Genomic DNA, 12946 nt, shown 5'->3' with positions numbered 1-12946 from the left:
TATGGTATGAATCATCTGTTTATGAAGTGGCTGAACAAGCAGAAACAGTCCTTCATTTGGAAATTCAAATCTGAAAGTCATAGTGCTGAATTAAGTCTTCACAAACAACACACAAAGATCTAGACATTAGGACTGTATACCTTTTCAATCTGTTTTTGCTTATTGAGTTCTTTCTGTTGCTTCTCTTTTACTCTCTCTATTTCTTTTTGTTTTTCTGATGCCCTACGATCCTAAGAAACAGATGAATAAAACTAATGAATTAAACATGAAATAACTTTAAATTTTAGACATTTCAGTTAATATCACATTTGTAACCTTTCAATTTTTTTTTGCATTTATACATAAGAAAGCACACCAACAGTTTACATTCAATGGCAAACAATTATCCAAATTCTAAATGCTATGTTGGTAATAGTATCCACTGTTAATTGTTTAGCAAAATCATTTTATTTACTTGCTAATATGAAAGAGCTAATACACTATTTTAGTTAACATTCTTGGAAAATCACGCATCTTGGATTTTTTTTTTTTTTTTTTTTTTTTTTTTTTTTTTTTTTTGAGATAGATAGAGTCTCGCTCTGTTGCCCAGGCTGGAGTACAGTGGTGTAATCTCAACTCACTGCAACCTCCACCTCCCGGGTTCAAGTCATTTTCATGCCTCAGACCTCTTCAGTAGCTGGGATTACAGGTGCACGACACCACAGTCAACTAATTTTTGTATTTTTAGTAGACACGGGGTTTCACCATGTTGGCCAGGCTAGTCTCGAACTCCTGACCTCAAGTGATCTGCCCGCCTCAGCCTCCCAATGTGCTGTGATTACAGACATGAGCCACTGTGCCCAGCCACATCTTGGATTCTTACCAGTTCAGCATGCAAAGCTATCTGTTTTGCCAGTCCAACAGAATCACATATCTAAAAAGGGAAAAAGTATGAAAAATTCAGGCAGTTCTCACAACAAAGCAAAAATGTCAAGTATCCAAATAACTGATGTAACTAGTTTTATAATGAATCCTAATACATTGCTTCAAGCAAAAGCATATTTAAGAATGCTCAAGCCCCAAAACCAAGGCTTTGTATGTTTTCCTTGAAGTCTATAGGCTTCCACTGCTGACACTCACCTTCATATACCCCATTTCTTGTTATGTCAAATTCATTACTGTCATAGTTAGGCCTACAAGGAAGACGCACACAGCTGCTAATGCTATTCTAAGCTGAAGACATCTGAAAATGGCTGGTTTTGGGAATATATTCCATTCCCAGCATAAATTAGAGGCTAAAATATTGCACCAACTATCAGTGGCAGGGAAAACATGAGTCTGTAGAGTCAGAAGGCCCAACCCATCAGCTTGGCTCTCTTCAGAGATGCTTTGCTCAAGCAGCACAGTCAGCCTACGCAAAATTTGGGAGTTTTTTCCAAAAATCTTAGAATTATATAAGAATTGTATTTACACAAAAAACTACAAAACACTGATGAAAGAGACTGAAGACACAAACAAAAAAACATCCTATGCTCATGGATCAGAATAATACAGCTAAAATAACCATATTGCCCAAAGCAATCTATAGGTTCAATACAAATAGCCAAAGCAATCTTAAACAAAAAGAACAAAGCTGGAGGCATCACATTACCTAACTTCAAAATATATTACAAGGCTACAGTAAGCAAAACAGCAGAGGATTGTTATAAAAATAAGACATATGACCAATGGAACAGAACGGAGAACCCAGGAACAAAGCCACATGTTTACAGCCAACTGATCGTCAACAAAGCTGACAAAGAACTTTCACTAGGGAAGGGATATCCTCTTCAATAAATGGTTCTGGCAAGATTGGAGAGCCACATGTAGAAGAATGAAACCAGACCCCTCCCTCTCACCATATACAAAAATCAACTCAAAATACACTAAAGACTTAAACATAAGACCCAACACTATAAAAATACTAGAAGAAATTATGAGGATCAGAGCAGAAATAAATGAATCTGACATGAAGAAAACAATACAAAAGATCAACATAACAAAAAGTTGGTTTTTTTGAAAAGATAAACAAAACTGACATTTAGCCAGACGAAGAAAAAGAAGACTCAAGTAAATAAAATTGGAGATTAAAAAGGAGACACTACAATTGATACTGCATAAATTCAAAGGATCATTGGTGGCTACTATGAGCAACTACATGCTAATAAATTGGAAAATCGAGAAGAAATGGATAAATTCCTGGACAAATATAACCTAAAAACTGAACCACGAAGAAATCCAAAACCCGAACAGTCCAATAACAAGTAACAAGATCCAAACCATAATAAAAAGTCTCCTGATAATGAAAAGTCCAGGACCCGATGGCTTTACTGCTGAATTCTACCAAACATTTAAAGAACTAATACCAATCTTACCCAAAATGTTACAAAAAATAGAGAAGGGAATTCTTCCAAACTCATTCTATAAGGCCAGTATTACCTGATACCAAAATCAGACAAAGACACATCAAAAAAAGAAAACTACATGCCAATATATCTCATGAATATTGACGCAAAAATCCTCAACAAAATACTAGCAAACCAAATGCAACAACCCATTAAAAAGATCATTTATCATGACCAAGTGGGATTTATCCCAGGGATGTAAAGATAGTTCAACATATGCAAATCAATCAATATGCTACATCATATCAACAGAATAAAGGACAAAAACTATTTAATCAATTACTGCTGAAAATGCATTTGATAAAATTCAACATCCCTTCATGATTAAAAACCCTAAAAAACACTTGGTATAGAAGGAATATAGCTCAACATAATAAAAGCCATATATGACAGACTTACAGCTAGTATCATACTGAATGGGGAAAAACCAAAAGCCTTTCCACCTTATAGATGGAAGATGAGTAATCAGACAAGAGAGAAAAAAGGCATCCAAATTGGAAAGGAAGAAGTCAAACTATCCTTGTTTGCAGATGGTATGATGATCTTATACTTAGAAAAACTTAGACTCCACCAAAAAACTATTAGAACTGATGAATTCAGTAAAGCTTCAGAATACAAAATCAACATACTACATAGTAGCATTTCTATATGCCAACAGTGAACAATCTGCAAAAGAAATAAAGTAATCTCACTTACAACAGCCATAGATAAAATTAAATACCTAGGAGTTAACCCAAGAAGTGAAAGATCTCTATAATGAAAACTACAAGCTGGGCGCAGTGGCTCAGGCCGGTAATCCCAGCACTTTGGGAGGCCCAGGCAGGTGGATCACTTGAGGCCAGGAGTTTGAGACCAGCCTGGCCAATATGGTGAAACCCCTTCTCTACTAAAAATATTAGCCAGGCATGGTGGCACACACCTGTAATCCCAGCTACTTGGGAGGCTCAGGCATGAGAATTGCTTCAACCTGGAAGGCAGACGTTGCAGTGAGCCAAGATTATGCAACTGCACACTCCAGCCTGGGCAATAGAGTGAGACTCTGTCTCAAAAAAAAAAAAAAAAAAAAAAAAAAAAAAACAACCAAAAAACTATAAAACCCTGATGAAAGAAACTGAAGAGGACACCAAAAATGGAAACATATTCCATGTTCATGGATTGGAAGAATCAATATTGTTAAAATGTCCATACTACCCAAAGCAATCTACAGATTCAATGCAATCCCTATCAAAAAACCAATGATGTTCTTCACAGAAATAGAAAAATATAATCTGAAAATGTATATGGAATCATAAAAGATTAAGAATAGCCAAAAGCTATTCTGAGCAAAAATAACAAAACTAGAGAAATCACATTACGTGACTTCAAATTACAATACTACAGAGCTGTAGTAACCAAAACGGCATGGTACTGGCAAAAAAAAAAAAAAAAAAAAAAAAAAAAAAAAAAAAGACACATAGAGCAATGCAACAGAATAGAAAATCCAGAAACAAATCCATACAACTACAGTGAACTCATTTTTGACAAAAGTGCCAAGAATACACATTGGGGGAAAGACAGTCCCTTCAATAAAGACTGGATATCCATATGCAGAAGAATAAAACTAGACCCCTATCTCTTACCATATAAAAAAATCTAATCAAAATGGATTAAAACCTTAAATCTAAGACCCCAAACTATGAAACTACTACACGAAAATATTGGGGAAACTCTCCAGGACATCAGTCTGGGCAAAAATTTCTTGAGTAATACCCCACAAGCACAGGCAACTAAAGCAAAAATGGACAAATGGGATCTCATCAAGTTAAAAAGCTTCTGCACTGCAAAGGAAACAATCAACAAAGTGAAGAAACAAGTCACAGAATGGGAGAAAATATTTGTAAACTACTCATCTGACAAGGGATTAATAACCAGAATATACAAAGAGCTCAAACAACTCTATAGGAAAAAACTTAATCTGATTTAAAACTGGACAAAAGATTTGAATAGACATTTTTCAAAAGAAGACGTACAAATGGCAAACAGGCATATGAAAAGGTCCTCGACATCACTGATCATCAGAGAAATGCAAATCAAAACTACAATGTATTATCTCACCCCAGTTAAAATGGCTTATTATAGCAAAAAGGCAGTAACAAATGCTGGGAAGCATGTGGAGAAAAGGGAACCCTTGTACACTGTTGGTGGGAATGTAAATTAGTATAACCACTATGGAGAAAACTCAGAGGTTCCTTAAAAAAGTAAAAATAGAGTTACCATATGATCCAGCAATCCCACTGCTGGGTATATACCTAAAAAAATGAAATCAATATATTGAAGGGACATCTGCACTCCCATGTTTGTTGCAGCTCTGTTCACAATAGCCACAATTTGGAAGCAACCTAAGTGTCCATCAACAGATGAATGGATAAAGAAAATGTACACATACACAATGGAGTACTATTCAGCCAGAAAAAAGGAATGAGATTCTGTCATTTGAATGGATGATATATGGATAAAGAAAATGTGGTACTTACATACAATGGAGTACTATTCAGCAATAAAAAAGAATGAGATTCTGTCATGTGCAACAAGATATATGGAACATGGAGGTCATTATGTTAAGCAAAACAAGCCAGGCACAGAAAGACAAATGTTGCATGTTTTCACTTATTTGTGGGATCTAAAAATCAAAACAATTGAACTCATGGAGCCAGAGAGTAGAAGGATGGTTACCAGAGGCTGAGAAGGGTAGTGTGGGGATGGGGGGTGGGAGGATGGTTAATGATAAAAAAAAAAAAAAAAGATAGAATGAATAAAACCTGGTATTTGATAAAACAGGAGGACTATGGTCAATAATAACTGTACATTTAAAAATAACTAAAAGAGTATAATTGGATTGTTTCTAATACAAATGATAAATGCTTAAGGGAATGAATACTCAATTTTCCATGATGTGGTTATTATGCATTGCATGCACGTAGCAAAATATTTCATGTACTGCATAAATATATACACCTGGCTGGGCGAGGTGGCTCACATCTGTAATCCCAGCACTTTGGGAGGCCGAGGCAGGCAGATCACCTGAGGTCGGGAGTTTGAGACCAGCCTGACCAACATGGAAAAACCCTGTCTCTACTAAAAATACAAAATTAGCTGGGCGTGGTAGTACATGCCTATAGTCCCAGCTACTCAGGAAGCTGAAGCAGGAGAATCGCTTTAACCTGGGGGGTGCGGAGGTTGCAATGAGCCAAGATTGCACCATTGCACTCCAGCCCGGGCAACAGAGCAAGACTCCATCTTAAAAAAAAAAAAAAAAAAAGTGCATACACACACACACACCCCTTGTACCCACAAAAATCAAAAAGAAAAAAAAAAGATCATCCTACTTTCACCATTTTAGCTCTTAGTTTCTTGAGAAACTTTGTTAGTATGATATTCTCAATAACTGTTCTATTAAAGGTTTTTTTTCCAGCTAGGCGTGGCAGCTCACGCCTGTAATCCCAGCACTTTGGGAGGCCGAGGCAGGTGGATCACTTGAGGTCAGGAGTTCAAGACCAGCCTGGTCAACATGGTGAAATCCTGTCTCTACTAAAAAAAATTAGCTAGGCATGGTGGCAGACACCTGTAGTCCCAGCTACTCGGGAGGCTGAGGTAGGAGAATCACTTTGATCCGGGAGGTGGAGGTTGCAGTGAGCCAAGATTGTGCCACTGCACTCCAGCCTGGGCAACAGAGCGAGAGTTCATCTCAAAAATAAATAAATTAATAAAATAAAGGTTATTTTCCATAGGAAAAAAAATACTAGAAGAAAACGAAGGGAAAACTCCTGCACATTGGTCTCGGCAAAGATTTTATGCCTAAGACCTCAAAAGTATAGGCAATAAAAATAGACAAATGGGGCTTAAACTAAAAAGTGTCTGCACAGCCAAAGAAATAACAGAGTAAAGAGACAACCTGTTGAATCGGAGAAATTATTTGCAAACTGTTCATCCAACTGGGGACTAATATCCAGAATATACAACGAACTCAACAGGGAAAAAAAAATCCCATTTAAAAGTATGCAGAGGATATGAATATGTACTTCTTAAAGGACATAAAAACAGGCAACAGGTATATGAAAATTGCTCAACATCACTATTCATTAGAGAAATCCAAATCAAAATGATAATGAGTCATTCTTACCCTAGTCAGAATGGCTATAACTAAAAAGACAAAAAATAATAGATGTTGGTGAAATGCAGAAAAAAGGGGAACTCATACACTGTTGGTGGGAACATAAACTAGTACAACCACTATGGAAAACAGTATGGAGATCTCTCGAAAACTAAAAATAGAACTACCATTCGATCCAACAATCCCACCACTGGGTATCTACCCAAAATTAAAGAAATCTGTATCAAAAGGATACCTGCATTCACATGTTTACAGTAGCACTATTCACAATAGCAAAGATGTTAAATCAATCTAAATGTTCATTAACAGATAAATGAATAAAGAAAATGTGGTACATATACACAATGGAGTACTATTCAGCCATAAAAAGAATGAAATCATGTCATTTGCAGCAACATGGATGGAACTAGAGGTCATTATCTTACGTGAAATAAGCCAGGAACAAAAAGACAAATATCACATGTTCTCACTTGTATGTGGGAGCCAAAAAATTGATCACATGGAGGCAGAGAGTGGAATGATAGATAAGAGACTTGGAAGGCTGAGTGATGAGGAAAGGGGAGGATGAAGAAAAGTGGATTAAAGGGTACAACCATAAATTACGATAGAAGGAATATATTTAATATCTGACAGCAGAGTAGGGTGACTATACTTAACAAAAATGTATTGTACTTGGGTGATGGACACCCTAAATACCCTGACTTGCTTACTGTACATTCTATACATGTAACAAAATTCACATGTACCTCATAAATTTGTATTAATTGTAAAGAATTCAATCAGTAATTACTAAGTAATTTAATTAGTAAGAATTTAATAATTATTAAATCTTAGTAAGAATCACTTAGTAAGTAGTTATGACAGAGATATTCCGCAAAGCCATGTACCTTTTCCCCCTCATTGTTTGACTCGAATATATAGCAGACTGATGACAGATTACTTTCACTTCTCCCACTTGATGTCCGAAGAACAAATCCAAAAAGGCGCTTATTTTCCTGGTGTGTAGCATACAAAACTACACAAGGTAATGGAAACTGCCACAGAAAACATCAGAAGCAAACATGAGATTTTACAAGTCATTACAGCAGCACTTGTGACAAACTCATAAGCTAAGTTCTAAAAATATAAATATTGTAATATATTAAAGCCAATTATTTTAACAGACTCGTAATGCAGAAACAAGTAATGTCGTATTTGGTTTGAATTAACAAGCAGAAAAAGAGGTTGTTGAATATTACATTTATTTTATTAGTCATTAACACATTTTACAAAGTCAAAAAGAACTGTTAAAAAATTACAAAAAGAGGCCGGGCGCGGTGGCTCACGCCTGTAATCCCAGCACTTTGGGAGGCCGAGACGGGCGGATCACGAGGTCAGGAGATCGAGACCATCCTGGCTAACACGGTGAAACCCCGTCTCTACTAAAAAATACAAAAAACTAGCTGGGCGAGGTGGCGGGTGCCTGTAGTCCCAGCTACTCGGGAGGCTGAGGCAGGAGAATGGCGTGAACCCGGGAGGCGGAGCTTGCAGTGAGCTGAGATCCGGCCACCGCACTCCAGCCTGGGTGACAGAGCGACTCAAAAAAAAAAAAAAAAAAAAAAAAAATTACAAAAAGAATTGTGTTAATTCTTTTAAGTTACATAAAATGTTCAATGATAATTCTTTTAAGTTACATAAAATGTTCAATGATAACACAATGATAAGAATTGTGTTAATTATTTCAAGTTACATAAACTGTTCAATGATAACTTTTTGTAGATGGCCACAGACTTAACTATAACAGCCAAAGACCAATCATAGCTGATCCTATCACACTTGAATATACAGGATTAGGATTATTATCAAATTGTAAAATGTGTATATATACAAAGGGACCTAAAACAAAGCTTAAATCATGTGGAACTCACCGTGAGCCTTGTAACTTGTGTCTGTGGATCAATTAACCTAAAATAATAATTTAAAAATTGGAAAACAAATTTTAATTAGGCTGAAATCATGTACATGTTTTTTCTACAGCTTTTTAAGGGAGGGTTTTACTTACTTTAAACAGTCACAAGTGACTAATAAATGCGATTCTGTCATCCGAAAGATGTTATGGATGGCCCGGGCAGCTAAGATTTGGCGCATAGTTTCATAAACAACATCTGGATGGTCATCTGATTTCACCTCCATTGAACCAAGGAATCGGACAATAAATAACTGATGAAGAATAGAATCTATAACAGAACAAGGTGTATTATATATTTTTAAATGCCATATTTCTTTTCCAAAAGAATAAAATACATTGCCTCCTTTTAGATTTTCCAGTGAAAAATTCAACAACTTAAGGGATACATTTCAAAATAACTCCTAACTACAGCATTCCAAGTTACAGGAAAATTAGGGTTTAAAATTCAAATAGCTAAAAGTAATGCTTCAACAATTGGTGGTTCTGAGGCCAGGCGTGGTGGTTGACACCTGTAATCCTAGCACTTTGGGAGGCTGAGGCAGGAGGATCCCTTGAGCCCAGGAGTTCGAGACCAGCCTAGGCAACATAGGGAGACCCTGTCTCTTAACACACACACACACACACACACAACTGGTGGTTCTTACAGCATTTCTGTAAGTTTGGAATTAAAATGAATAGTTAGTGGTGGAAAAACAAAATTTATGCTCCAGTACCAGAAGTGAAACATCAGCTGTTAGGAAAAGCTTGAAAGGTATCTTAGGCACTGAGAATTTGACTATAAGGTCACAAGTGTGAGTCTATAGTTTTGTATGAATCACAACATCTTAAGTCAGATTAAGTTCTGTTGTTTCAAGTGTACTATAAGTAGAGGAAATTTTGAAGTAAAGATAACATGAAAACTGAGCTTAGCAGCAGAACAAATATAAACAATAAATTCTTCACAGTTTGCTGAGAAGCAGTTCTAAAATATGAATGCTGCATATCTGTGTTACCTTCAGTTTCAGATTTTATAATTCCCCCAGATTCTCCAAATGGATTTGTACGCCTAAAAAGTTCAGAAAAAAATATGAACAAATGATCAGTTACCATGAGCCACATAGAAGAATATAATCATTAAAACCAGAGTTAACATTGTAAAAAGAAAGCTCTAAAATGCCCCATCCTGTTAAGAAACACTATTGATCACTAAATTACTATGATGAAGGCCTCTGTTGTCACACATTAACTGATCAATGTTCATGCACTTTAGAAGACACAGATGAATTGGAAGTTTAGCCATACACAACAAAAAATCAACATAATAATAAACCATGTTGCAAAAGTTCTTGAATTTAAATAAACCAGCACAGAGGAACACTGATTTAACTGCAATCTTAGCTGCTTGAGAAAAATGCTAAGAATGTCCTGGAATTGTAAAAACTTCTTTTTAGGTTTTTACTTACTTCTGTAAGTATATGTTGCAAGTTAGCTATAATCTAGTTTAAACCTGTATTTCTCAAAGCACAAGTAACAATGCAAAAAGAAAAGTGAACTGGAGATGGAAGTTACCTTCCTCCTTAGTGTGCATGGCTTGTGGCACACCACAGTGAAGGAAGAAAAGTACAACTCAAAGTAGGTTTTGAAGGGCTGGGCATTGTGGCTCACACCTGTAATCTCAGCACTTTGGGAGGCCGAGGCAGGAGGACTGCTTGAGCCCTGGAGTTTGAGATCTGCTTGGGCAACACAGGAAGACCCCCTCTCTACCAAAGAAATTTAAAAATTAGTTGGGTGTGGTGGTGCACGCCTGTGGTCCCAGGTATTCAGGAGGGTGAGGCAGGAGGATCCCTTCAGCCCAGGAGGTCAAAGCTGCAGTGAGCTATGATCATGCCACTGCACTCCAGCCTGGGCAACAGAGTGAGACCCCGTCTCAAAACAAAACAAAATAGGTTTTGGAAGCAGAGAGCTAAGTGGTTCTAAAAAAACACTGACATTAAGATAACAGGAAATTAATATCTGTAGTATGTGTTCTATTACATCAAATGCTAAGTGTATTTCTGTGATGTGTAAATGACTTTTTGTGGGTCATAGCCATGTATATCCAAATTAATATATGATCAATTCATTAGGTGTCCATTCTACTTAATAAATGATTTGCGGCCGGGCGCGGTGGCTCAAGCCTGTAATCCCAGCACTTTGGGAGGCCGAGGCGGGCGGATCACGAGGTCAGGAGATCGAGACCATCCTGGCTAACACGGTGAAACCCCGTCTCTACTAAAAATACAAAAAACTAGCCGGGCGCGGTGGCGGGCGCCTGTAGTCCCAGCTACTTGGGAGGCTGAGGCAGGAGAATGGCGTAAACCCGGGAGGCGGAGCTTGCAGTGAGCTGAGATCCGGCCACTGCACTCCAGCCTGGGTGACAGAGCAAGACTCCGTCTCAAAAAAAAAAAAAAAAAAAAAAAAAAAAAAAAATAAATAAATAAATGATTTGCCTTAAGTCATGTTTCCTTCAACCACAGCCAAGGAAAAATTTTAACTGCTTTGGTGAGAATATTCATTATATAAATAAAAGATGATTCATTAATAATTCATAATAGTGATAATGTTTTAGTAACTTCCTGAAGATTTCTTTTTCTGGTATAAGATAATATTTTCTAATAAACCCATATCACGTGTATTATCCTCAAGAATTTTTAAAAAATTGTCATGACCTAAAGACAGGGCTATCAACTTTCTTCTGCAATTTTAAGAGCAAATATCCAAGAAGTAGACCTAATAAGCAATACAGAATTAAATATTTTGAAACTAAATTATCTTAACTCCTTAACTGAGGCAGAAGACATAGAGGAAAAACCTGCATGGTTCTTCCCTAACTATCAGTATGTTACGTAATTAAACAAAGAAAGTACAACATAGCTGATGTACATGATAAATAAGAGATGACTCTCAAATGTAGACAGCGGATTATAAGCCTTACAGACCACAGCACAATGTACCTGTGATGCTATCACCCACCTGCCTCCCTGGCCAAAGGCTTTTGCCTGGCCAGGCTGATCTTCACACACAGGAGAAATTATGTCAAACTGTATTGGGGTGTCTGGGGCAACAAGGGAATCTAGAGACAGGGCAGCCAAATTTGTAGACTCAGATCCTAAGGATCCTGAACTGCTGGTTCGAGCTGTTGGTGGCCGAGATTGTCTAAGCATAAAACAAGAAGACATTCCATTTAATTTTCCCTTTTGGATATTAAATATTTAACAAACTATGAAAAAAGAAAACACAACATTATAAGTCAATGAGAAGTCTTATGTTTCAGTACAAACATAATCCCAGATCACAGATACTTTAAATAGCCCATATCCTTCTTTAAATAACTCACAGTGTGGTAACTTACCCTGCGGCTGGCCGCAGGCTCTCGTGCCTCTGCTGGAAAGATGGGGAAGGAGTGACAGCTTCCAGAGCTGACTGATTTACTCGTGCAGCAGTTTCCTATTTTAATTTTTTTTAAAAAGGACTAATATTAGTAAAGTAAGCAAACCAAAAGTTTGAATGTAACTCTGAATTGTTAGAATGCTTCTGGTTACACTTAAAATATAAATTAGAGCTACTAAAGTAGTTCTGTATTCCCTCACCTTAATATTAGGGTACATAACTGATTTCCTCTTCCTATAACCTAGCAAAAAATCTGATTTTCTACTTATATGTAATTATTAGATATTGCTTTTTCTTTAATTTTTTAAAATTCCCTGCAAGTGTTGCACACTTTAAATTTTTAAAGAAAATATTGTTTTCTTTACATTTTTAACTACCAGATTTTTTTTATTAAAGTTTGTATTGCTAGCACACAGTCCAGTGCCTGGCACAATGGACAATCGATACATTTGTTGAATAAAGAAATTTAGAAGGAATAAGGAAATACTCACAAAATACGAGTATTTTATAACTATGCTGGTAAAGTTTTCACAATTTTCCAGAATATATTTATGCTCAGAAATATCTGTTTATTAATTTATAAAGTTGTCATATTTTCAGACCGAAAAATTGAAAATAAGAAAGCTTTTCATAGGAAATACTTTAGACTGTTTTATTTAAAATATTGACTGAATAAAAATGGTATTTAAATTAGAGATCTGTTTTAATCATGTACATATAGTTAACATTTCTGTATACTTAAAAAGAGTTAACATGGTAAATTTGTAGATTTTTTCACAATTTTTTAAATGGTCTTTTTTTGGGAGACAGGTTCTCTGCTGCCCAGGCTGGCGTGCAATGATTATGGCTCACTGCACCCTCGATCTCCTAGGCTTAAGCAGTCCTCCCCATCAGCCTCCTGAGTAGTTGGGACAACAGGCACTACTCCATAAACATGGTCTTTAAATTAGAAAAAATAATAACAAAACAATTTTGCATTTCTGTGTCTTATTGTTAGCAAAATCACCAATACAATGC

At 36.4% G+C, this 12946-nt stretch overlaps 2 protein-coding genes across 3 annotated transcripts in view; both read right to left on the bottom strand.

The window, feature by feature from the left end:
- PDE12 (phosphodiesterase 12) overlaps positions 1-12946 on the bottom strand; it is a 508182-nt gene that overhangs the window by 285390 nt on the left and 209846 nt on the right. The gene's annotated exons all lie outside the window — the stretch shown is intronic.
- Positions 1-12946, bottom strand: part of APPL1 (adaptor protein, phosphotyrosine interacting with PH domain and leucine zipper 1) — a 47348-nt gene that overhangs the window by 4470 nt on the left and 29932 nt on the right. For both annotated transcript variants that reach the window (XM_050781156.1, XM_050781158.1), the window contains exons 14-21: positions 11892-11986; positions 11513-11695; positions 9514-9566; positions 8615-8789; positions 8481-8517; positions 7461-7607; positions 863-913; positions 141-230 (exon numbers count right to left, since the gene is read on the bottom strand). In XM_050781156.1, coding sequence (XP_050637113.1) covers positions 141-230; positions 863-913; positions 7461-7607; positions 8481-8517; positions 8615-8789; positions 9514-9566; positions 11513-11695; positions 11892-11986 — 831 coding nt within the window. The remainder of the gene's footprint in view (positions 1-140; positions 231-862; positions 914-7460; positions 7608-8480; positions 8518-8614; positions 8790-9513; positions 9567-11512; positions 11696-11891; positions 11987-12946) is intronic.

The sequence above is a fragment of the Macaca thibetana genome, chromosome 2 (assembly GCF_024542745.1).
Source record: "Macaca thibetana thibetana isolate TM-01 chromosome 2, ASM2454274v1, whole genome shotgun sequence".
Lineage (NCBI taxonomy): Eukaryota > Metazoa > Chordata > Mammalia > Primates > Cercopithecidae > Macaca > Macaca thibetana.
The sequence above is the reverse complement of the archived record's forward strand: the minus strand, read 5'-3'. Positions and strand labels throughout refer to the sequence as shown.